Here is a 26,629-nt window from a genome sequence, read left to right on the forward strand (position 1 = left end):
AAGAAGGCTGAAAATTTCTTTAAGAGTTGTATTTTTCTTATGTTATGTTTTTATTTGTTCTCTCTTTATATTGTCTGGAAATCCCTGGACATTTGTTTCCTAAAGTGCATTATCATGTTACATATTCTAAATGCAAGCAAGTTTCACCCTATCCATTTCATCCCTATTCTCTTCTCTTTGTAAGGATACATAAGCTTGAAGGAGTTAGGCTGCATTGCTCCAGCCTCTCTGACAGACACTGGTGAGAGCAGGCACAGCAAAAATACACTGAGCTCTTACCTGAGTGTCACTATGATTGCTGATGGCTGGGCACACGCTGTTATAAGGGTCACTATGAAAAGAAATATCAGGAATGGGATGAGCGTGTTGCAGGTTCGATCGCACTTCCCAGAAACAGCATAGCCATTTTCGTTCAGGTAGGTTTTGACGATAACCAGTCTGAGCTGACTGCGCTGGCCCACTGTCGGTGGGGTGATAACCTGGCGGCTTTGGACACAGGCACATTCTGTGTAATTTCTTACCTGGGAGAGGGAAACAAAGAACATTTCCACCTGAAAAACTTGTAGAAGACAAACATTACACAGGAACGCGGTATGTCCCATGCAGTCTTCTCATCTTCTCCATCTTCTGCCTCTAGCATTACTACTCCAGGTACAACCAAGGCCGCCACTCCAAGGGTTTTCAAAGGCAGCCCAAACTTCCCATGATAGGACTGCCATTGCTTATGACTCCCACCACTTAGGCTGACAGTTATATTAACAAAAAAAAAAATCTGGGACATTTTTGGAAAATTTTGCCAAAAACATTCAATCATTTCTGACAGGGAGACTGGAAGAAAAGAATGTTTCTATTTTTTTTACCAAAACTGTGAGGAAACACTTTTTAAGCAGTACTGACAATGCCATATTCTGGAATTTGGCAGGCTGTCAGCCTTCATCTTCAAGAGGTGTCTTCTGCTATCTCAGTGGAAACCTACCAGACTCCGCTAAAGAACAAAAAGCTGCACTGCACACTTGGAGCCCAGAAACTTTCAGCTGGATGTAGATATGGATGGGATGTAGACAGGAGCAAAAACAGAGAACAAGGGACTTAAACAGTTACACTGGAGGAAATGAGGGATTCCTGACTGGGCAAAGAGGCTGAAATTAGTATGAAAAGATTGTGTAGCAAACTGGCATTTCACAGGCAAAGGGGACTGTGATCTGAGCAAGGTGAGGAAAAGCTATGTCAGAAATAGCCTCCCATCATATTTATTCTACTACTGTTTTCTAATGGCAAAGGGGTGTGCAGTAGATGAGAATATTCCAGTGTTAGAGAAGAAACAGATCAGGGCCAGTGTGAAGTTAGAGGAAGGAACTTTTGGCTTTTATGTTCACGTTCATAAAATGTAGGACCACACGTGCACAAAAGCTACATTACAAGACCATCTTAATATTGCAAATTTAAGCACTCAGACATCAGGAAATATCCAAATTAGGGTTGCCTGTCAACTTTAATTTATGCCTATGTATGCAGTTGTGTTATAACATTGCTGTGCATTCTTTTTCCATGGGATTTAGCTGAATTTCTTAATGAGTATTTATCCAGTAGTTTACCTCCAATTTTCAAAATGTGGCTTCAAGTATTTTTTCCTCACACTAATCGTGTTCCACTACAAAGATAGAACGGCTCATATTTCATATGGATTTTTCTATCACGCTCATCATTACAGCTTAACATTTTCAAAAAGGTGTAATTTATCTTCAAAACAGTTATGAGGCACTGAAGTTGTTATCCCTATTTTGCAGATCAAAAGTTTTGGAAATGTGGGTGGCAAATTTGAGACAACCGTGATCCCTTTTTTTACAGAATATTTTTCATTATATTCACAGCTTTTTCTGCCTAAACAGAACTCTTTCTGCCTTCAGTTACAGATTTAGGCACTCACTGCTTCTGCAAATGACACTTATGTTTATTGCTCATGTCCATTATCCAGAATATGAAGAATACTAAATTAATGGGCAACTGGGAGAAGTTTGGTTTAAATGACCAGCCCAGTAGTGTTTAGGAATAGAAGCAATGACAGAATTCAGTTCCCCAAGGCAGCACTCCATTGTCTAATATCACAAGTATTTGCTTTCTTCCTACAGTCCTCACCTTAATCTTCTTATTGCTTCAAAATAGGCACCCTACAGAAAATCTTGCTTCATCAGCAGAGGAAACAAGTCTGTGCACTAAATGAGACAGAGGTCTTATGCAACTCTGTAGTGAGTTTATGTGGCAAGGTTTTGGTAGCAGGGGGCCGTAGGAGTGGCTTCTGTGAGAATGATCTAGAAGCTGCCCCATGTTTGGTAAGGGCCCCACTGCTGACCAGAGCTGAGCCAATAAGTCATGTTGTTTTGCGCCTCTGTGAGAGCAGATTTAAGACAGGGAAAAAAAAAAAAAAGCTGTGCCACACAGCAGCTGGGAGAGTGAGAGGAGTGAGGAACAGCCTTGCAGGCGCCAAGGTCAGTGAAGAAGGAGGGGGAGAGGTGCTCCAGGCGCCGGAGCAGAAGTCCCCTGCAGCCTGTGGTGAGCACCATGGTGAAGCAGGCTGTCCCCCTGCAGCCCATGGAGTACCACGGTGGAGCAGGGTTCCACGCTGCAGCCCGTGGAGGAGACCACGGTGGAGCAGGTGGACCTGCACCGACAGAGGCTGCGGCCTGTGGAAGACCCCTGCCGGAGCAGATACCGGGCCGGACCTGTAGCCCGTGGAGAGGAGACCACGCAGGAGCAGGTGACCTGGCAGGAGCTGCTGCCCGTGGGGGACCCAGGTTGGAGCAGTTTGCTCCTGAGGGATGGACCCCATGGTATGGACCCATATCTGGAGCAGTTCTCGAAGAGCTGCTGCCTGTGGGCAGCCCACGCCAGACCAGTTCAGCAAGGACTGCATCCCATGGGAGGGACCCCACAGCACAGGGGACGAGAGTGACCGAGAAGGAGCAGCGGAGAAGAAGCGCTATAGACTGACCATAACCCCCATTCCCCCATTCCTCTGCACCGCTCAGGGGGAGGAGGTAGAAGAGGGTGGATGGGGGGGAAGGTGCTTTTGGTTTCTTTCCTTTGTTTCTCACTTCTCTAGCTTGTTAGTAATAGGTAATAAATCTTACTATCTCCCTACTCTGAGTCTGTTTTGCCCATCATGATAATTACTGTGCGATCTCCTCGTCCTTATCTCAACCCTTGAGCCCTTTTCATCGTATTTTCTCCCCATTCCTCTTTGAGGAGGGGGAGTGAGAGAGCGGTTGTGGTGGAGCTTGGCTGCCCACTCGAGTAAAACCACCACAAACTGAAATGCTAGAGTACAGGAATGTGTACATTACCAGTTCTGAACTGCACCTAGGCATCCTTTCTCCTGCTTTCAATTGATAAGTGGTTTATTTTGAAAATACTATATGCTATAAGCTTAAATCCAAATGTTATACACTATCAGCATTTTATGTGTTATAGAGTGACTCAAACTTACATTTGTTGCTTCTAAAAGTACCCTACATAAAGCATTATTTAATCAAGAAGTATATTTTCCTATTCATTCTATTCACCTTTAGCTACCAAGTTAAAACTTCAGGCCATGAAGGATCTTTTTTTTAAACCATAGTAGGAAATAGCGTGCTTCAAAATTTGTACTGAAGAGTGCATACTACCAAAGTACCTCCTACTAAATGAATTATTAGTGCCAGTTTGATATCAGGCGAGATGTAGCAAAGATCAAACCTGTGTCTCAATGCAGTAAAGCACAAATAAGATTTATATAGACACTGAAAGTTAACCACAGGTTAACATTAAAGGTTCACATTGCAGGCTTTTAAAGCAATTTTCTACTAAAAAACAGATAGATACTTGAAAAAAATATATAAAGGAAACTAGTCTGTTCCAAGCTGAATCTATGTAGGAACCTTCATTTATGGAATGAATATCCATTCAAACTGAATGGATCCAGTCAAACCTGATAAAGGGCAGTGCTGGAACCACCATCCTCCAGTTCACACGCTGGCTCACAACTGCAAATCAGGAGACTGATACATTATAAATAAGCTTTCTGGTAAGTACAATTACGTCCTCAGAAAATCAATGTTTACCTTACTTCCTGTCTTTCTTAATGATTTTTTAAGACAGTTCTGTAACAGAAGAATTTAAGAGTTTGCATTTGTATGAAATGAGCATAACTATACTGCTCTGTTGCTTGTAAGGCCAGATTGTATCTTTCAATGTTATCTTGTGCCCACTTCAGGAAACTGCCAAATTTCCATGCTGTGATTTCACCAGCAGGATGCCTTTCCCCAGTCCAGAAGACAGGAAGACCGGGCTGTAACAGGCAATGTATTTCTAAGAAAGAAAGTGGATTATTAACATATTTTAATTTCTGGTTACTTGAATTTAAGTATAATCACTTAGCCTGGAAGAGGTCTCAAGAAGGACATGAGAATGGCAAAGTTATTTTACAAGAGCAGAATAAATAGGCAGTCTTTATTTATGACAAGATTGGCACAAACACCAGTGGCTTTAAACAGGCCATAATTAAATTTAAACGGGAGTTTAAAACATTTCCAACTACCTGAAGAGTTGAGTTCTTCCTTCCATTCAAAGAGGGAACAACAACAACAAAAATACCAACTGCTTTTAAAAGTAACATCAAGGAACTTGTGAAAAGACTGTATGCTTCGAGAGGGGGGATGTTTGCTCTAGAAACAGAGCGGTCTTTGATCTGCTCCAGCCCTGAGGGGCTACTCGCTATTTGCAGGTTGTATGTGGATGGGTGGGTGAAGGACTTACCCCTGTGCTATGGTTTCCACCATTGATGCAGCCAGCTAGGCAAGGATTAAAATATGTTATTCCATCTGATCCACAGACAGGCTCGTACTCATGAATCTTACATCCGCAGTTCACATTACAGCTCCCAGTCAGATTCCTGTGGGCCATGGCAAGAGTGGGACTGAAGAAAGGAAAAAGAGCATGATAGTAGGGCAAGAACCAGCATCCTGCTGTTCAGAGGGAGAAAGTATCCTAGCCATTGACTCTGGAACTAGCACTTGATCATTAATGAAAGGCTGCATTAACTCTGGGTCATATACGTGATTTAAACAATATAGAAGAATGCCCCAGGCATCTCTGCCATCAACTGAAAACACAATACAAAAATAATCCCAAAGTATAAAACTTTTATGTTTTTGCCTGGGTAAGAGTTGTATCTTTTTCCTGATTTTTCTTTTAGAGTTAAGATGCCACTACTTTGTGTGCCCACCATAATCTGCAGCAATTTGCTGTTGATTACTAATGAAGGCCCCATATGCGAGATATAAGCATTATATGAACTAAGAGGAATCTCCTCCCGCATACTAACAACTGTTCAGAAAATTTAATGTTTGCATTACTGATACATGTATCAATAATATAAAACACAGAAATCACTCTAAATCTGGAGGGGTACTGTGTTTTACTAAATGTCTGTAAAAGAACCACTACTCCACCTCCTTGGATTTTTTCCCAATATCTTGCCAAGACCAACTTTCTAAGTCCTCCCGTGAAGGGTTTGGTTGTATGCTCAGAACCACTAAGTTCTCGTGTGCAGCTCATGGCTGGAATGGAGATTTATCCCATGGCTCTGCTTTACCAGTTGTACCACTGTGGCTCAATCCAGACATGGCAAAGGCCTCAGTAATGGTAGATTCCATATCTGTAAGATCATAGACTCTTCATCAGAATGAGATGGAAAAAAAAACTCACTGATTAAATTCTTCTCTTTGCTTCTTGTAGAAAGAAATCAGCTCTGCTTACAACTGACTACAGGCTGTCACCGCCAGAAGTTTTGACTCAGGTTGATGAAGATGGACAGTAACCAACTCACCCAGCTGCTGCCTTGCCTACCACATCACTTCAGTCCTGCCTAAATCAACTCTCAGGTCATTTGTAAAGCACCAGCTCTAGGCATAAGCACTGAAAGAGTCACCCAGTTACACCCTGCCCCAAAACAAAGACCAGGATATACTCCTGGATATAGTGAGGGCTTGGAGTACAAAGCAAAGGAGGAAAAGCATTAGCAGACACAGAGTCAACCTCACTGAAAGAAAATACTAAAACCACCTACATAACTGTACATACAAATTCCGGTCATAGACTAATGAAGTTAAAATAAAAGTTAAAGAAAGATAAAATGGATGCTAGTTTGTTTCCTCCCATGTTGAAAACAGACTGGCACAACTGGGCCCAGCGTAAATAGAGCTGATATCAGAGGGAGTAAGGTGTCCAGTCTGTATTATCTAGAACCTCCTTATTAATGAGGAAATAGGTGATGATCAAACTGTACGTTTCTGTCAAATAATAGTTTTGAAAAGCCATTTACTTTTAGTAAGTAAATTTACTTACTAAAAGTATTACTCCTGCATAATACCAGAGGGTATTGTGTTGGAAGGTATCTCAAGGTACAGACACAAATTATTGCCTTTCATCCGTACTATTACTGAACATAGCTAGCTCAAGTACCAAAAGGAAAATAACTAATCTGCTCAGATATATATGCAGACACACCATGAAATGCAAGTTATTTTCTGCTGTCATTATGCAGCCAAAATATAACAGGCATGAACTTTTAAATAGACTGTATTATATTTATACCTATTTTTACTACACTTACCATGCTCTCCGTCTTGTTTCAGGATGCTAAATTAATTTAAGAAGTGGAAAAGCAAGCATCTGCAGGGTGGTTTATTGCTGATTCAATTTTCTGCGTCTCATTTGGAATTTCATCTGGTTTCAAAATACTGCCAGCAACACGAAGGCATTAAGGCAGTGGAAAAGTTACCTGAATGATCTTATTCATACCAATCTACTTTCAAATGACAGCCTTGGCTGAGGCTGGGGAGCCTACCTTTTATTTCCTAAATACATTTCTGTTTAACGAAATCAAGGTTCCAGAATTCTGCACCCATACTCCCTCCTCACTGCACAAGGCTATTCCAAACAAATGAGAACTGAAAAGCAGCTGATACTGGTTTTCACTTGAAGCTTTCCTTGTTATTGAGGAAAACCATGATTTTATTATGCTTTCAGAAACTGCAAACTGTAGTTTCCTGTGATGCTTAAACAGCACTTTTTTCTGGTGTTTACTGTTTAGCGCGCATCTTACCTTCTATCTCAGCTGTCCTCTAGGCCTGTAAATGCTATTTGGGGCCTCAAAGTACCCAAATGTTATGCACTGTGATATTTGCAAAACCTAAGCCCTTCTGAAGACAGAGGGCCAGTTTCAAACCACTTACTTTAGGGACTGTAGTTTGTATTATCTAAACCTGGAAGTTTTTAGTCCATCCAGGTACCAAAGGCAGAAAGGCAGGTTCTCTAAAGAATGAGGACAGCTGACACTTCTGAAGATCTCCAAAAATTCAGAACATGGAAATGAGGCAACGTAGCTGGCTCCCTGGCTGCTCTGCAAGGGAAGGTGAACTGGGAGTGAGACTGGTGGCAAGAGCAGATCAGAACTGGGTCCAGAGTCAGAGACGAGGCAGACTCAGCCCAGTGATCACACAGCAAACCCAAAAAATTCGGGGCAGGCCCTCACTTCCAGCTTTCTTCACAATAGCTCTTCTCAGTGATGGAGCTGAACCTGGACTCAGCCAGCTGAACTCCGTAATTCAGGTGTCCAAACTCCCACACACAAGTGGGGGAAAGCGCCCCATGCCCTGATATTTTATGGGAATATGGGTGCTCACTGACAACAGCTCAGTGAGTTCCTACACACAGAGCAAAAAGCTGCCCCTTTGTGCTGATAGCATTCTCCAGTTACACTGTACTTCATGGACTTGTAACAGATAATACTCCTCTGACGTAGAGGAGGAAGCTTCCTCTTCTTCATTGACTCTGTCATTAACGGAGGTGGGAACACTGGGGTTCGAGGGCCTCCCCAACTTGAAGGGGTTCACACTTACTGATATTATTTTTATCAGCAAGCTCCAAAATGGAGTCTCTTCCCATCCCTCCTGCTGAAACTGAACCTGATCTTAATCCTGTTCATGTCTCCTCATCAGTGACTCTTTACTGCCATCTCTATAAGCAAAACCTAGAGCAGGGACCAAGATCCAAAGTCACTTCTTCCAAAGGAAATCTCCTTTCAGCAGGATTCTTTGCTGCTTACTCTTTCTTCTTCTTCTGTATCTCTATCCGTTCATCTTTTTTTTTTTTTTCTTCTCCCTCTTCCCCTGTATCCATTGCTGTAAAATAGCTTCAATCCCACAAAATGGAGGGCAGCCCTGTGTGGGAAGACTGAACTATGCAATAATTATGGTGCTCTTGTGGACATCAGGAGTTCAGGGTCAGATTTCCTCGAACTAAATTGTTGGTTAGAGGCTACCAAGCAGAAGGTGAGCAACTCACCTCCTTTTGCAGCAATGAATTTTCTGACTTCCTAGCAAAAACAGTCTATCAGGCAGTCCCTATCTTCTCCACAATAACTGTTCAACACAGTGGCCAATGCTTATCAAATTGGTATCATTAGGAAAAACACATCCATCCCTTCTGGATTTAGAATTATTTCAAATGCGTCCATCCCATCTTTGAATCGCAGCAACTTAAACATTGGCACCTCCTTGCCTCAGATCATAAAATGTATAAGAACCTGTGCTTGAGCACTTGAAGAACTCTGGCCAAGATACAAACCATGACTTATTTTACTGCAGTAGTCCTCAAGAAAACATAACTGTACAAATCTCTGAGATTTAAGAGTTTTTGTGTAAGAGCCAGCACTTTCATCGGCATGGTTCTGGGACTCTTCAAATCCAGAGCTCTTGGTATCTGAACAGTGAAAAAAGCTGGTGCTTTGGGAATGCAGTTTTGGATATTTTTCAGTCATGGTTTTTATCACAGAAATGGTACCAGAACCCTTCGCTGTGCTATTAGCTTATTTTGAAAGGTTACTCTGAATACTCCGTGTGCCATGTTTCCCCCGTGTTTAGAGCTGCAGGATGCCACAGCTCACAGCTACAGTCACCCTGGCCTTGATCCACAGTTTCTGGATCCTCTCTCAGGATGCTGGCTCTGCTTAGCTCCGTAACACAGGGCTGTCACTCCTTCCTCTTCCTGGCTGATATATTTAAACTGGCTGACCTTTTCTTCAAAACTGGAAGCTAAGAGTGTCCTCCATTACATCATTTATCTAGTAGTCTACTAAGAAGATAGGAAAACCCAATTTCCAATGAATATGGAAGTAATCCCTACAAGGTTGAACATGATGAAGAGAGGCTGCAGGAGTGAGACTTGAAGGCTTTTCCCAGGGACTAGAATATATATATGAAAATCCCCAACCCCAGGAGATGCATGTAACCTTCATCTTCTTACATCTGCATGGAGAATGGAGCCACAGGCACCACCCTACATCTTCCCGTGGTTAGTGTGCAGCCCAGTCCTGAAGACGTGAATTTCTGAGAACAAATGACAGTTTGGCTCCTTGAGAATCCACAAAAACAGATAGATTGTAGGTGTGAGCTAGGTACTGAGATCCATTAGGGCATGGGTATTTGCACGTGCACCATAAACAAAAATCTTGCCCTGGGAATTACGTTGGTATGCACAGCATCTCCACAGCCGGCACTGCAGCGTGATATTGAATTAACTGTGCTGCCTTGTTTGCCCTGCTCTCAGTACTGCTCAGTGGTGCCACAGAGAGGCCACTGCCATTCCGAGCTTGCTCAAGTGGCTGCTCTAAACAGATCAGCAGGCATCTCGGGAATGTTGGCACCCCCTCAGCCAGGCAGGAGTTGAAGAGGAATGTGGACTGTTTTCATGGCTGCATCCCCGAGATGCTGTGCGCACGCTCACAGACTGGCACCGTTTTGGAGCCCTGTGAGGGCTGCTGTTTGCTCTCCTTCACATCTGCAACACTCAAGCAGAACTGCTGTAAAGGTAAACAGCAAGCATCAGACGTATTGTTTCCCAGCAACCCCATGGATGATAAGGGATGTTCTGCTCCCACCTTCTACACCTGAATAGCTCAGAGACTTGGCTGAGGAGCCACTCTACACACAACGCCTGTCATCCATGTCATCTGTCACCTCACCTCCCATTATTAGTGACAGTAAGCATTATAACTGCTGCTCGGTGGCTTCCACTTGACTCATTTTTAATGTATTTATACACCACTATTTGCTTTTGCTGAATATGCTTGTCCTTCCAGCTGTGCACTTTTGCAGCTGATCAAATGTTACTAAGTAGCTCTCAAATATTTATTGACTTGTCTACTGATCACACAAATCAGGTTCACAAATTTAGCTCTTGGAGCTACTTTGCACTTTATGGTCTAGTTGGATGCTAACCAAAGCCTTTTCTTTCTTGTACCATAAACAAACAAGGTACAGTTTTAGAAACAAGTTGCAGCCTGAGCAGGAAATTAAATATCCAGGACTGATATTGGTTCTGTCGCCTTCTCAGCTATCAGCTGAAACCTGTCTCATTATATAATGTTGGATTTCAGAAGGCGATATGCAGTAACATGCCATAGACCGCCATGCAGACTTTTCCAGTAATCTCTCAACAGAACCTTCTCTCTGATGGAAAACACCCAAATCACCAAAACATTTCTCGGGAACATACTGATTTCAGCAACGATGTGACAGACATTTTTCACAGAAACAAGAGAGGCAGCATTTTTGGAGTTTCACAAGCTCCTTGGCAGCTTGCTGAGCTGGATGTCCCAGATGATAAATATCTGGGAAAAGCAGGGGTTCCCAGCCTGCCCAGGGGCCCTCGTGAGGATGCCCTGGCTTCCAGCAGGGCTCCGTCACCCTGCACATGCACAGAATGGGGGCATCTCAGGCTGCTGGGAAAGGCACAGCTCGGGTTCCCCTCTCCAGCCTTTCCCATCCTGTGAAATGCATTCTTCTGGCCTCTTACCCCTCCTTCACATCAAAGCCTTCTCAGCAGTAGATGGGTTTGGGGCAGCTTTCTGGTACCTTACGTAGCCAACTTGAGCTGCACTGCTGAATATTACCATGACACGCAGGATAGGAAATCAGCTGAAGAATGAAAGTGACTGAAATCAGCCATGAAAATAGAAGTATGAAACTGGAAACTGAACTGTGACCACTGAAAATTTACTCTTAGAGACATTTTTGTTTTGCTTGGAAGAAGCCTTACATTCGCAGATATGCAAAGCAAATATGCTCAAATGAATAACAAGCTACAAATGAATGCAAGCTGTGTATCTCCAGCTTTCATCACTTCTTGTACCTCAACAAATCGCTGTATGGTTTATTATGGGTATTTGCTTTTTTGTTGTTGTTTACAGCAAATGCCATGCACACAAAGAGATTTTTTTTATCTTCTCTAGAACATGTAATAGACAAAATTACCCATTAGCTCTGTTTCCAAAAGCTCATTATCAGGCCTTTTTAAGAGGTTCATGTTTTCATCTGTATTACTTTCAGTCTTCGGCCATTGCTCATTCGTCTTTTAATGATGGGAAACTAGTGAAGGACTACAGATGCCAAGGACATGAAATCACATATGTATGTAACCCCATTTCATCATGTATGATCTACTATATAGCACATTTATAACACATTTCTGTGAATGCTTCTCACAGTAGTAGATCATTTTTTTCTTGAAGGTGTATATTTTTCTAGTACTAAGCCAAACCAAAGAACTGTAATCCTGTTTTCTAACACTGGAAAGCTGCCTACTTTCCCCAGAAGAAAACAGCAGTAAACCCTGAGTTACTGCACTGCACAGCACAGAGTTACCTGCACTGGTCAGAAAAAGCAGGATTTATACACTGGAGCTAGTTAAGTCCTGCTCATGAGGTGGGCTACTGGAAAAGCAGCTTAGTTTCAATGCACCTACTGTTGTAGACACACAGGATGTGTGAAAAACAGCTGCCCTGCTTGTTTCAGCAGAATGGATGCTATCAACTTGCAGTGAGGCTTCATGAGCTGCCAGAGACATCTGTCATGGGGAGAGGCACCTGTGCACACACAGAAACAGAGACCAGCCCCAAATGACAGCATTTCCTGAACTATTCTTTCAATCGTACGCAATGATTCTGCTCATTTCATTAAGAAGCTTTAACTGCAGGTTTGCTAAACATGCATACTGGGACAAAACCCAGAATCCCATCTGGCAAATTGCATTTGTTCCCTTCTCAGGGAGACTGTTCTGTGTCTCCGTGACACAATGCTGGTAAAGATAATAAAGAGAAGACCTTTCCTAGATGTGACTGATGATAAAAGGGACTCTAGTTCTTAACACTTTGTCTAAACTCGGTTATCCTCTCCAACTATTGTTCTGTGGAAAACTTGTGGTTTAGGAATAAAGTAAGAAAAGGGAAAGCATAAGGCAGGATATATTGCCTGGAGTCTTTAGATCTGTGACCTGTTATTTCAGGTATCCAGGCTTGGACTGAAACCTCACTGTGCAGTCTATGCACAGATACTAAAAAAGAGGTGGACCCTTTTCCACGAGGCTGTAATCTAAATTACATGAGGTTAAACAAAACAATGCCTGACTATATTTTGGTAACATCTAAACAAAGAATTGGTTCGCACATGTTTTTATTAATATCTATTTAGATTGCTGTAGTAACCTACACTGCCGAACACCAAGGAAACACAAAGAAAAGAAAACCCATCACCTCACCACACAATTTCTCTAATGTTAATATTGGACTGTATGATAAAAAATGTTATCTTAACTTGATGGTAATATTTTTGGTTTGGCGTTGAACCTTTAAGACCAAGGGCATTCTGGATCTGCAGCCTCCTCGTTGGCAAGCAGCTGGAATCACAGCAATGATGCAATTTTTGTGTAGCTGTCAAACAAGGGACCCTCTCACTGTGCTAGCTAGATTCCTTCTTTGTTGTTATTGTTCTGATCCAGTTAGTCACTGCTTCCAAATTATGAGATCTGATTGGACTGAAAGAGATACAAGGGTAATAGAAACCTATACTGGCAGCACAAGAGGAAGAAATTTTTTGTTGTTAAGTGCCTCAGTAACTCAATTACATGTTTTAACCAAACTTTAATTACACCAAAACAACAGAAAGCAATCAGAAAGGGCCTGTTTTGATTCATTACATGCCAGAAATATGAGAGAGGGAATTAACTAATCCAGGAATCTGTGATTATGAGTAAGCTTCCTGGGAGTCTGTTTTAGTTACCTGATATCACAAAACATAGAAAAGACAGGTCTACAAACCACCAAAGTAGCTATTCTCTGCTATTTCCCCTTTATTCAACAGTGGTGAGGCCACACCTGGGGTGCTGTGTCCAGGTCTGGGCTCCACTGTACAGGAGAGACGTGGAGCTTCTGGATAGAGTCCAGTGAAGGGCCGCTAAGGTGATGAAGGGCCTGGAGCACTTCTCCTGTGAGGAGAGGCTGACAGCTGGGACTGCTCAGCCTGCAGGAGAGGAGGCTCAGGGGGGTCTCATCAATTTGTAAAAATATCTGAAGGGTGGATGCAAAGAGAACAGCGCCAGACTCTTTTTCAAGGTGCCCAGTGACAGGGCAAGAAGCAATGGGCACAAACTGGAGCACAGGAGGTTCCCTCTGGACATCAGGAAGCACTTCTTCACTGTGCAGGTGACAGAGCAGTGGCACAGGTTGATCAGAGAGGCTGTGGAGCCTCCTCCTTGGAGGCCACCTAGTCCTTGGCAACCTGCTCTAGGTGGTTCTGCATGAGCAAGGGGTAGGACCAAGTGACCTCTGGAAGTCCTTTCAACCTCAATCATTCTGTGATTATGTGATTCTTTTTGGATTCTCTCTAATTAATTTTTAAGAAATACCAACATAGATTTTAATAATGCTGGGAGCCTTAGAAAGGCCTGCTTTATCTGCACTACGTATCATTGCACTGGTCTGCAAAATATAATCCCCCAGATTTCACAGCACGTCCCTCTGAAGGGCTAGGTGTTGTTGGCAAGCTGAGCTGTGGGATAGGAAGACCTGAAGAAAGTTCTCAGTTGGATGTCAGAAACACATTTTCTGCTCTTTCGTTAATAGCTTCCTAAAAAGAGTGACAACACACTAAAGACAGACTACTGTCAGTCACATATTTCTTGTTCCTGCTTTCCTCACTGAAGTGCTAAAACGTTCAATTTCCTCACGAAGAGTTTTTAAAGCTTCAGATGAGGTAGAAGATATGAGATGCACAGCACCAAATGACTTCCATCAAAAGCTCTCAGTACTCTGCAGGATGCCAGCCTGAAACACCAACTTACTGCTGATGTTTAGCAATTGCAGATTAAGAAATCTGCTATAACTGCTGAGGTTGAAATTGAAATTTATTGCACTGTGATATCACTTGCACTTTTTCAATAAGTTGCTTATTGGGGCAACTTTTGAGCATTTGGCTCACATCAGAGTCTCAGTGGCTGCACAACAAGTGAACTTGTTGAAAGCACTGCATCCTGTTTTTCTTCAATTTTGCTCTTTAATGCACTTTTATGCTCCTATATTAAGGTACAAATCTTAACTTTCTTCTGCCTACACTGTCGCCCAGTGTAGGGGCTGCAAGAAGACAATTTGCTGATTCAGGGCTTCCTATCTGGGTGCTAGTTATGATGCAAGAGAAGGGATGCCAAACAGCAGTTTGACATAAAGCTCTCTATACTGTGTTCAATATCAAACATGCCTTTAGAGGCAAGGCTGGGGAACTGAAAAACAGGCTCTGAAATGCTGAAATGTATAATATAGGGGTGTCCTTGACCTTCTTGATAACAGAGATGCTGATAAGGCACCAACAACGGAAAAACTGCTTGTGCCCAACATAAAACAGCAGAGAATCCTTGCATGTAGAAATGTATTCTAATCTGTGTGTGCCTCCAGGTCCCATCCATTTCCCTTCAGCTGGTACAGTCAAAAAAATACTTAGTTATGAAGCATACTGAATCATAATGTATCATTGCCTACATTGCTCAGTGCTTATTTGCACGTATTTCTATGCTAACTAAAACCCAGCTTGTCCATCTCTTATGTGCTGGCTTACGTCTCCGCTTGCCAAAGGAAAAGAGCTACTTTTTTAAATGTAAGAGCAAAGAAAGGTAGAACTGAACATACAAATCCAGAGAAAATCACGAAAAGAGAATCTCCCCTACAGTATGTCTACACTGCTCAATGCAGCTGAGATCTCCAGGCTGCTGCCAGCACAGGTACCTCAGACAACAGACCTGACATAGCCATGCTAAGGCAGAGCACTGTGCAAGACAATTTACTCTGAACCAAACAGCTGTAGTGCTTCTTGTATCTCATCTGGTATGTTGAACTGGCTTTGATGTCCGTACACTGTGCTGTGTGCAGTGAATGAAGAACATGTTTTATTAAACTTCAGAATGAAAGCATGCTTTTTTTGTTGCAAGAACAATTACATTCTTTGATGTCTGAGCAGAAGAGCTCCTTACCAAGTAAATGATTTGAAGCTATCAAATGATTGACCATGAAGAATAACAGAATTTTTACCATGTCATATTTTCAAGATGAATTTATGAGTAGTAGTGCTTCTTTATTACCATTTTTTATCAGCTGATTTGATCACTGCACTAATAAAAAGTCATATAGCGCTGAGGCTGCAATCTCCTGAACCCTGATTTATCACATGCTGGTTATTCCCAATTTCTGATGACATTACTGCCTAAGCATACCAATTTTTATACTGATTTCAAAGACTTGATATACTTCAGTATTTCACCAAATTCTGCCATTACTATGTCTCATCTCTTGTAAGTAAGAAGAATTAGATGAAGATGTAAAAGAACTAATGCTACTGCACTTTCAGAACAGGTGTGGATAGATTCCTCTTTCAATTCATGCATTTACTGCAAATACTATTTACCACAAAAATGAATTAGATACTCTTACAATTCTAATGTGAGTGTTCACATACCAATAGTTTGCCTTGACTTCAATTTTGGAATAGATTTAAATTAAAAAACACTTTTTCACAGGCAGAGAACTACAACCTTCTCATTAGTCAGACAGGGACATTCTCACTCACCGCACAGTTCAGTTCATTGCTATCTGAAGTTTATATTTTATTTCCTAATAATTTTCATTTCTTCACCTACCCCTGCAGTCTTTCAACAAACATCACCAGGAGATGGACAATTAAACTGTCCTACCCACCTTCCATCCCCATTTTCTCCTTCTTCAGCCCACTACGCTCAGATCAGGATTTACTGACCATGCTACTCCGCTCCACAGTTAGCCCATTGGCACTGAGATTTAACTCTAGGTATTAAGAACAAGAAGAATCATACAAGCTTTCCACCAGCTCAAGCCCTTCAGTTGCTGGTCTTCCTTGCTCTAGAATTAGGGTTTGACAGCAACTTAGTAACACACACAACATGCAGTGCAATATGTTCTCTGTGAAAACAGTGTCTATTTTCTCCCTCCCTTGTTTCCTATTCTTCCTCTTCGTTTTTCATTTGGCTTGCTCACTGCCCCAATGTACTTTTTTCCTCATTTGATCATCCCTTTTCCTGCTCCACAATTCTTCTACAGTTTCTTACTCAAAATCTTAAGCTGAGCCTTAAAACCAAGATATTGAAATGTCTTTGATACCCAGCAACTAGCCATAAAAAAGAGGCAGACATTGTCTCAGATGTAGAAGCGAAGTGAAAAATAATGATTCAGATAAGTTTGCACTCATCTGAAGAAAGCAATTTTGTGGAAAATTTAATGTATTTCATAAGAAAAAAAAAATAAAAGCTCGTGATTAGGCTTCTGAGGAACTACCTTTCAGTGAAATACCTTCTCACAACTTTTACCACACTTTCTTGCTTCCAAATATCCCCAATTTTTAAAAAATGGCCTATCATGCATTTCTTGATGTCACAGCCTAAACCTCTCACTCCCATTACCTTCCCACATTCATTCTTTCTTGTTCATGACAGCCTTCTTTAAGGGTTATAATCTGGTCAGTGTCCCTGGCAAGCAATGGAGGGCCTTCACACAACTCGTTAAGGGGTTCAGAAGCAGCACACATCACGAATGTCAACAGCATATGCACAAATAATTTATCCCAAATTCGGACTGAAGACGTAAGATACTATTATGGTCATATTAAACAAATCTATTCGAAAATAATCTTTACAATCCCTTTAGTATTTTCACAATTTTCCTGAGCAGAAAACATTTTGAAACACTATCTAAAGTTTTGGCAATCTACACAGTATACTATTATTATCCTGTGAAATTCACTGAAATACATTCTAATGCATTTTTCCATCCGTCAAAAAGATGAGTTATAACATAGACTACACTAAAAAACTGACGTAAAATGGAAGGGCCACATAATATATGTTCATACTACAATACTCACCATATTCCTATTTGATCATGTGGCTTCTTCAGCGTATCAGCCATCAGCATTTTTTACATTTCTTTACCAGGCTTATTGGAAAAAGCTGGTGATTCAAAGATACTTACCCAGTTGTATAAGGTATATTTATTCCCCCTAGATTAATGCTTTCACATCCAACAATGAAGAGAGTTGAAAAGCACAGCAAAGACACACCACTGCAGATCATAGCCAACTTTGCAGACTCTCTCGCACCAAGTTTCAGTTTTTTGATAATGTAGCCGCCTAGGACAATACCAACACCAGCACTTGGAACAATAATCACACCTGCCAGGAAGAAATTCAAGTAACATTAAAACAGGATGTACAGAAATAGAATAAAACATAAATATTGTTTTAATTCCCTAATTAGATTACTATAAACGCTGTACTAAGATCTCCATTGTCTGATTCTCTGCTAGCTAGCAAACTGAGTCAGACTTTTCAAACCTCTGGAGTGTTGTCAAAGAATTAATAAAAGCCTCCTTATGATATTACCAGCAGCCAAAGCACTATAAGAGACCTATTGTATTTACAAGCAGAAACATTGCTTTGTATTTATTTTAGAATGGGGAGAAGGGATATGCATTGCTCCCGATTACTAAAAATATGAAGAAATCCAAATTTGGACATGGATCTTCCTCTTCTCACTCACATGATTTAGTCCAGCAAAGCACAGATGTTAACCTAAGGCAGGACCCCTGAAGCCTGCCCAACTGGGAGCACATGCAGGCAGCTGGCTGTGAATTCTGCGTTCTGGTAACTTGGCTCAAGTGGAATAGCACTTTCCTACATCAGCAGCCCCATTCATTACAGCACAGCCACTCAAGGTCTAAACTGATCAAACATGATTAAAGAAATTAAGATATAAGAATTAAATCAAAGACAGTAAGTTTAAGTCACAAAAGAAAGTCATTGGTGACAGTTTGGCTATATGACACAAGGCTGTCCTTACTTCCCTGTGTCTGAGGTGTTAAATTTTTTTAACTGACATGTGAGAAAGACGTTAAATAAGGTCTTTGCTAATAAAGATGTGTATATAAATTCCATATATAAATATGGAATTTGAACAACTTTGGCAGCTGCATCTAGGGAGAAAGAGCTAAATACTATAATCCAAATTCTTAAAGATGTTGGTCTTGTTTCTAAAGAAGCCTGCAAGACTATCACTTGAAAATATCTTTAATATTATCACAAAGCAATGATATTCTCATATAATATTCTCATTCTCTGCTACTTTGTGTAAAGGTGAAGGAGACATTACGTTATCAAAATGTTGAGATTGAGAAAGCAAAAATAAGAGGTAAAAATAGTTGCTGCCTTAATTGTACTTCCATCACCAATGACATTATAAAGTAAAATGTCATTTCATGGGGAAGATTCTTAATAACAACCCATCACAGAATCAAAAAGTTTCAAAAGAGCAGAATTTAAATTTATAACCCTTTCTAGAAGAATTAAATGATTTCACAAAGTTCAGATCTGTTACTTCTCTCAAGTTTCAGTGAGTGAAATATGAACAAGGGAAGAGATGCCAATCCTTTCACTTGCACTGAAAATCTTCTCTTTAAAAGACAATGGTAACCCAGCCACCTAAGCCTGCCATGCATGCCCTGCTCTAAGAAGTCTACATCAGAGAAGCCCATGTACCCAACGAAGGCAGACTGGGATCACTTGTGATGGCTTCTGAAACACCCATGTCAGATGAACCAAATTCCATGAACCAAATCCTTGATTACACTAGTTACATGAATTAAGGATATACCTCAAGGTAAGGGCTTATTGGATATAATTAAACTTTGTATTTTATTAGTCCTTCCACCATACAACTTAGCTTTGAGTTCTTAACATATTCTGGACCTGAATTTATCTTCTCGTTTGTATTCTCTTGAGGGCACGTATGTTAGAAAAGCCTGTCATTAGGTGTGAGACTGTGTGTGTCTATGTCTAGTTTCTTGTCAAAACTGAGCATGTAAGTATTTTGTGAGGCATTAGGTTAGTGGCTGTTCTGTTAGTGAGTTATACTGCACTGATGTTTGCAGACATCCTCTGCCACAAAGAGATTAGAACATAAAAAAGATTAGAACATAAATAAAGAGGAGATGAGCAGGAACAAACTGCCTGCCCAGGCTGTCTCTCATTCAGGAGGATGAAAAGGTAAGGGCAAACCTACACAGAGGAAGCATAAAGAGAAATTCCTCTACGCAAACTAGAGCAGGGGATGGAAAAGCCTTTCTGGGAGAAACTGGAAGGGCAGAAGCAGATTTAGCTGCTTGTGGTGAAAAGAGCAGACATAAGTGCTCATTCCTTCTTGCTTGTCAGGAAGGCTGAGAAGTTCCTTTGCCCCAAGTACAAATTCTTCATCCCTATGCTCTTCTCCTTTTCTGCAGGGGATGTAAAATCAGAAGTGATATACTGTCAAGGGAACGCTGCTGCTACGCTGCACTTCAAGGAGAGCTTACAGGGCAAAGCAAAGCATGTACATCTAATCAGGACACGCATTCTTCATTTTCAAAGCCATTTAGAGGAATAAAGCTTAAGATCTGATACTATGCTGTTGCACTGCACTTTCCTTCATTTTATAATGACAGTTTGGCTTACAGGAATTGTGCATGTGCCAAAAAAACTCCTTGCTACAGTGCTCCAAGGCAGTATCAGCTTTCAGTCAGCAATTTTCAGGCTTTGTCCCTTTTTGCTGTTGTCAGCTGCAGCACTTGAGGCTTTCCACAGTGGCAAAAGATGATATTAACAGCTACTAATAGTCTAGTAACAGAAAACTGCAATATTTGCTAAGAGGGATACACTTCCAAAGAGAATACTGTAGAGATTTTCAATCCAATTCTGTCTGAGATAATGTGCTACTACACCATTTCTAGAGCTAAAGGGGGATCCAACCTATTTGTAACCAGCTTAGCACAAGTTACCAGAGCAGGGCTTTATAATAGAGCAGCTCTTCCAATTACAAATTATTTGAACTCTAACTCTTTTTCACAAGTAAATCTTCTATCAAAGCATGAGAAATGTTAACTGTATTTGTCTAATAACTACCTGCAACCTAAAGTCAAAGTTAATTTGGGGGTAAATCAAGAAAGCCTGAAGGAGGCTACACATGGAAAACAAAATTCCAAACAAGACAAGACTGCAGCACAAACTGCACAAGTTCAAGACGTGAAATTTGGCACATGGCATTTTTGCTGATGATTAATGCCATGTTTGGTTAAAAACAGAAACAAATTAATTAATTCTAGCTAATTAAGGAATTGCTGCTTATGAATTGCGATGGAAAATGACCAACATAAAATTTGTATCAGTCACATAAGATTCAGCAAGGCAATTTTTATATAAAACACAGTAAAACAAATAAATTGTAAGTCCTCCTTTTGCTAACCAGAAAATTTTGTAAACTGAATGTGTCATTTATTAGATTAACTAACAGCAATCTAATGCAAAATCCCATTTCCTTTTCCCATTTTTCCTAGAAAAAGAATTTAGAAAATTAATAACAACTGTTGACATTCATGGTAAGTTTAGGAGTTGGAGGTGTGGAAGCAGTGCTCACTTGCCCATGTTGAACATACAGTCTAGCTATTTCATCTTCTTCTGGTGCCTTAAAATAGTCTTTATCTCCCAGTTTCTAACAGGGGAAACTACACATCCCAACAACACAGGGGAATCTTCATATCCTCAGTAGGGTCACATCTTTTTTGTTCTTCTTTTAATGTGCTGGCTATTGAATGTTTTGGCTTATCCTGAGAATGGAGTGAGTTACTGAGTAGCAATCCCATTAAGACTCATTGCAGCAAAACTCCTAGGCATGTGTAGCTACATTAAACTTCAGGTAGAATCTTGGCTCCATCAATCAAATTTTCCTGCTTAGATACAGCATACAGGGATTTCATGCCCCATAAGAAAATCTTATCCTAGCAAGTTCTCAAACAGATGTCACCTCATGGTGCTTCTCTGATGCTTCTCCTCAACACTCTAGAGAAATTTCTCATGTTTCTTTCAGCCACTGTAGGTGACAAATGATTCCCATTTGTCTCTGTGTCTTGCCCCTATTTATCTCAGTACTTTTTATCTTCTCCTCATACTTCACCCATAACTTCCTCCCATAACTCACTCTCCATCTCACTATGCCTTCTCAGGTGTAATACCCAGAAATATGGGGGAGCAAAGAATTAACCTGCCTAGCATTAGCAGCTATTCTGTATGGGAAGCAGTAAGGAGAAGGCAAAAAGATGCTTATAAACAAAAAGAAGACACTGACTGAGACAAGTGTCTTTGATGCACTTAGGAGAGAAGGGAGATGACCTTCCTGCTGTGGGCCCCAATTCTGCACAAAAATTTAGTTCCTTCCCCTAGGGGAGCTGCAGGTGGAGCTCATCCCTCCCTCATCCCAGAGCAGTTATGAAGCTGCAGAACAGAAACTTTGAAGCTATGTTAATAGCTGACTTGGCTGAACTTTACTACGGCAGCAGGGGAAGTACCACAGCTGCAAAAGAGGGGCCTCAGACCTGAAATGCCAGGAGAGGGAGCATTTGGTGAGCTCTCCTGACTAGGCTGGATTGCTGTGTGCTCAGTGTTAATAAGCAATTAGGGAGAAGACCATCAGCCTGGAGGGGAGAAATGAGTAAAGGAAGGATGGTACAAATAAACAATTGGTCACTGGAGAGAAGGAAAGGTTATGATATTTTAAAGATCAAAGAGGAAGTAAAATTCACATAAAATAAGAACAGTTTTAAAATATCTTTTAAGCCACACAAATCACAGCAACACTCCTGGGCATTTTCTAGCTTGTTTTTGTTGCTTTCTTTCCCCCTGAAGGCTATTAACATATTAGAAAATGTCACTATCTAGGCTTATGGGAAAAAAAACTCTTTAACAATATAAATAGGTTCACATTTTACTAAACAAATATAGCAAACATCAAAGAACAGCCTGAATATCTAATAATCACAAATGCACAAAGCTGAATTGAATAACCTGCTCTAAAAACCGTGTTCGGTTCATTCCTATATTGATCTATTTCATCAGCCAAAGAACAACAACCCTTGCAACATTACACTCATTGGCAATGCCTTACCAGTGTAGATGCTGGCATTGGAAGCTGGGATGCCAAACTGTGACTCGATGAACTTGGGAATGAAGGTAATAAAAGCTGTAACAATGGCACTCTCAGCTGTGTATGACAAACTCACAAAAAGGAATGTCATGTTGCTTAAGATCCTGACAGCTGCTCTTGGAAGCTCTATAAAGTGACAAAAATGAGAAATGAATGTTATAAATAATGAGCGAAAAACAAAAGCAAACTGGAACAAAACAAATTGATTTTCTTTGAGATGGACTGTAAATAATGGCTTGCTAGCATCTGGCTATTTGCTGAGCGGAAGGGAGAGTGCATATTTTGCATTGCACTCTTTGCTGATTGCTCTTACACTATCTCACTGCATCGCCCCAGGGCTGCAGTCCCATTTTTCACAAACAGAACTGAAGACTGCTTTAACAAAAAATGTCTAAAGAAACAGAGCCCACGCAGTAACAGTAAAAAGCAAGGGAAAACAGCAAGAAATTGTAGCAAATTTGGAATTAATCTGATGTCTTATTTTGAAATAGCACCCTGCTGAACCGACAATACTGAATTTTGCACTCCACATGAGGAAAAAAGACCCCATACCCTTCTGTAACTTACTGCTTAAAAGACCACACTTGGAAAGCTGGGATAATAATACTATAATTTGAAAAGGAAACCAAAAGATTTTATATTAAACATTTTTGTACATGATTAAAAAATTTTAACAATGCACGCAGACAAAGCTTACTGAAATAATAATGTCAATATCAATGAATCTCAACATACGTTACATACAACTAATATTCCCAGAAGGGATAAAAGAATCAATTAAAAATGAGAGCATATCATTAGCTTAAATTGAAAAAGTGTTCATAGATGTTGCAATTATCCTCAAACCAAATACCAAAACCCCATGAAATTCAGAACTGTAGTTAAAAGAAACACTTAAATCATTTTAATTCAGTCCTTTAGCAATGTCAAGGTGATGATAGCTCTATTCACGACTTTTTTTCTTTTTTTTCAGATTAGATGGCACGATTTTTAAACATTTTTTTTCCCTTGGGGCTTCTACCAAGATCAGATGTTCTGTCCAAGCATGACAAGTATTATTTTCAGCCCAACATTAGCTTCCTACTTTTCATGTGAACTGAACCAAAGCCCACTGAATTCAATGCCAAGAATGCCCATTAGAAATATAATGTATTGAGTAAATGTAGAAGAGCAGAACTCCTGAGCAGGAACATTACTGAAGCTAAAAGTTGTCAAGTCAAAACTCTGTCTCATTTACTCCATTGACTCCAGCAGGTTATCTGTATAAAAGCAAACAGAGTTTAGAATCCTGTCAAGTCGAAGCTTGTCAGACTGCAAATTAGCACCTCAGTTGTCTGACTGCATCCAGTCTTAGCTTATGCCGGTTGTCAAAAATAATCAATTCATTATGAGTATGGGGTTTATAATTTTAATGTAGGCAAATGCTCTCTCGCTGCCTCTATGAAGAAAAATATTAAATGTTAAATACTAAATTTGCTGGAAATAAGTGATGAATAACCTGTATTGAGAAGCACTGATAAATTTGAATCTTGATGTTTTTAACCTCTTAGTGTGTTTTGTTTTTGTTTTAATTGTGGCACTGTTTACAATTGCAGAACAGAAAAACAAAAGAAAACACAAGCCTAAGGCAATATAATATCAACGTGTCTGCAATATATGTAATGCAGCTGTCCATGTGCAAAAATTACATTACAGTATTGAGTACCAAAAAAAAAAGTTTACTGGTATTTATTGTCAAATATGACGCGTGTTCAAAATACAACTGATCAAAATTCATTTCGTTGTCCAAGAGGAAATGAAAGAGATAAAACATCAATGATTTACAATACCTTTAGCCCTCAAACCTCATCGACTTTTGCTTTATGTCTGTTTTTGGTTTAGTTTGGGTTGGGTTATCTGATAGAGTCATAGATGCAAAGAGAAACCAAAGAACGAGAAGCTTTTGCAGAGCTTCTCATGAGGCTAAGATGATGCAGTTTAAGAAAACTGCTGCCACAGGGTTGCAGTGGTGCAGCTGTAGCAGGATTTCCCTGGGGACATGGTGCGGGATTGAATGCCTCTCCCTCAAAATGACAGCAAACAGTTACGACCATGCTGCTGCCACTGTGAGAAAGGAGTCAAGAAAAATAAAGTGCGCCAGGATCAGATCTGCTAGAAACTGAGCTATTGGGTGTTTTTAATTATGAGCAGCAACATTCAGTTGTCTGGGTGAGGAGGGGATGACAGAAACGCTGGCAGAGAGACCATGCACTGGCTGAGGCAACCCATCACAGCACCAAGAGCCAGAGCTGGCAAATGCACGATACCAGCCTCAAACAAAAGAGACATCTTCATCTTACAAGATCTTTTCCCTCCCGGGAAGACAGAAATGACAGAAGGGGAACAAAGAGCAAAAAGAGCAAATCTTGCTCAGAGAAACAAAAAAAAAAAAGCCAACATCCTCTAGGACTCCTGGTTGGCCCTTACCATTTTTTTTTTGTATCAATGCTGACTCAGCAAGAACACAAATTTCCCTGTTTTCAAATGCAGCAAATAGATAGGACATCTTTACTATTGCTCCAACTCTGTCCTCCCTGCCAAAGTTTTAGTGAAAAAAACACAAAAAGGTATACAATTGAAAACTTCTTACAGAAGTGAAGGTGCCTGCTCAGTAACAGCGAGTGGCCTTACCATCAGCCAGCCACTCTGTCAGTGTACTCTAACTTTGTTCAAGGCTATTAGGATCACGTATGATACGTACACAGACATACAACTGGTATGAGTAATCCAAAAATACCTGAGAAAAACAACAGCATCTTTCACATTTCAACCTCATAATACTGACTTAAAGTAGGTGTTGGTGGAAGAGTGACTTTGAGTAGGCCTCCTAAAAAGCTTTGCACATCAGACAGGTGTTCACGTGCTCAATAAATGTGGAAGAAAATAACAAGATGATGACTTTCAAAGACTGGACATCACAAAGAGAAATGTCATTTCACTAGGATGATGAATTTGGTGTTCTCTGTAGAAACAAACTAGAAGTCTCTGGCCCAGAACTAAATCCAAGGTCTCTGCTAAAATTATTATTTTAAAGGACCTTGTCCAAATATAATACCTAGTAAAGTTTAGCTCTTCCTGGTAAAACTGATCTTCGGGAAAATGTATGGTTTAGAATTTTTTAATCTAAAGATACCAAACAACTAATTAGATAAACAACTGCGGAGCTATTGAACATTTTGCTCTGGCATTCTGATGTAAAGCTGTGCTTTCTGTTAACTCCTACTTATATCTTTCAGGGTACTGAGCACTCAGCCTAAAGGTCATTATTAATTTGAAAACTAATTAGCACATTCAAAACTGGATTTGTACTGCTAAATAGATAAAATTCAGAGTGTCTTGGAATAAGCACAAGTTCTCTTAAACCCATGTGAAGGATTCTCCAGGGAACAGCTCTGTTCTGATTGCTGTCATTTCTGGCACGAAATAAATCAGATAATTCCTGTATGCTGCACCAACGCATGCAACCTGTAGCAGTTGAGACTTGAAGCTCTTTGTGATTTCTGAAGAGCAACTGTCTGATACACAAGGAAAAGTTGTAATATATTAAGAATTTTTCAAATAAAAATGCATATGCAGAATTGGCTTTTCCCTGGTTTCCTCCTATGATTACAGTAAAATCCTGTGCAACAGAACCTATATTACAGTCCAGAATTTAAGAATTCTAGTAAGAAGCAAGAACAATAAAAACCTTAAGGATCCTTTGTACTACATAATCAATCATGCATTTAAAACATTTCAATGTCACATTATTTTTGTGTGACTAGCCATAGGCCTAGTCTCTCATTTCAAGGTCATTATTAAACCTGTCAGGTTCAGATTTTTAGTAGGTCTTCAAAAACCATCTCTCCTTTTAGCAAGTGTGTAGCAGAAACAAACTTCATTCTGTCATTTGAACAAATAAGCCTCTTATCAATTACACTCCTAAAATGGAAGCAATAATTCAGTATGTCTGCAAATACATTCACTCTACTGTGAAGTAATTAAAAATTTAAATTCTTTATTTTATTATAATTTTTTAAAATAACATAAGTATATAACTAAACATAAATTGGAACCTGCCTTGCTGGACTGGTTTGCTAGCTTACTGGCAGTTTTCTTCCCCTGCTGCTCTTTTGCCATATTTTACCTCTAGCCAGTA

At 40.4% G+C, this 26,629-nt stretch overlaps 1 protein-coding gene across 2 annotated transcripts in view; it reads right to left on the reverse strand.

Moving 5' to 3' along the window:
- SLCO5A1 (solute carrier organic anion transporter family member 5A1) overlaps positions 1–26,629 on the reverse strand; it is an 81,562-nt gene that overhangs the window by 12,961 nt on the left and 41,972 nt on the right. For both annotated transcript variants that reach the window (XM_080578472.1, XM_080578471.1), the window contains 4 exons: positions 22,414–22,578; positions 17,420–17,618; positions 4,792–4,951; positions 280–521 (listed from right to left, as the gene is read on the reverse strand). In XM_080578472.1, coding sequence (XP_080434598.1) covers positions 280–521; positions 4,792–4,951; positions 17,420–17,618; positions 22,414–22,578 — 766 coding nt within the window. The remainder of the gene's footprint in view (positions 1–279; positions 522–4,791; positions 4,952–17,419; positions 17,619–22,413; positions 22,579–26,629) is intronic.

This window comes from Anser brachyrhynchus, assembly GCF_964034855.1.
Source record: "Anser brachyrhynchus genome assembly, chromosome: 2".
In the NCBI taxonomy this organism is placed as follows: domain Eukaryota; kingdom Metazoa; phylum Chordata; class Aves; order Anseriformes; family Anatidae; genus Anser; species Anser brachyrhynchus.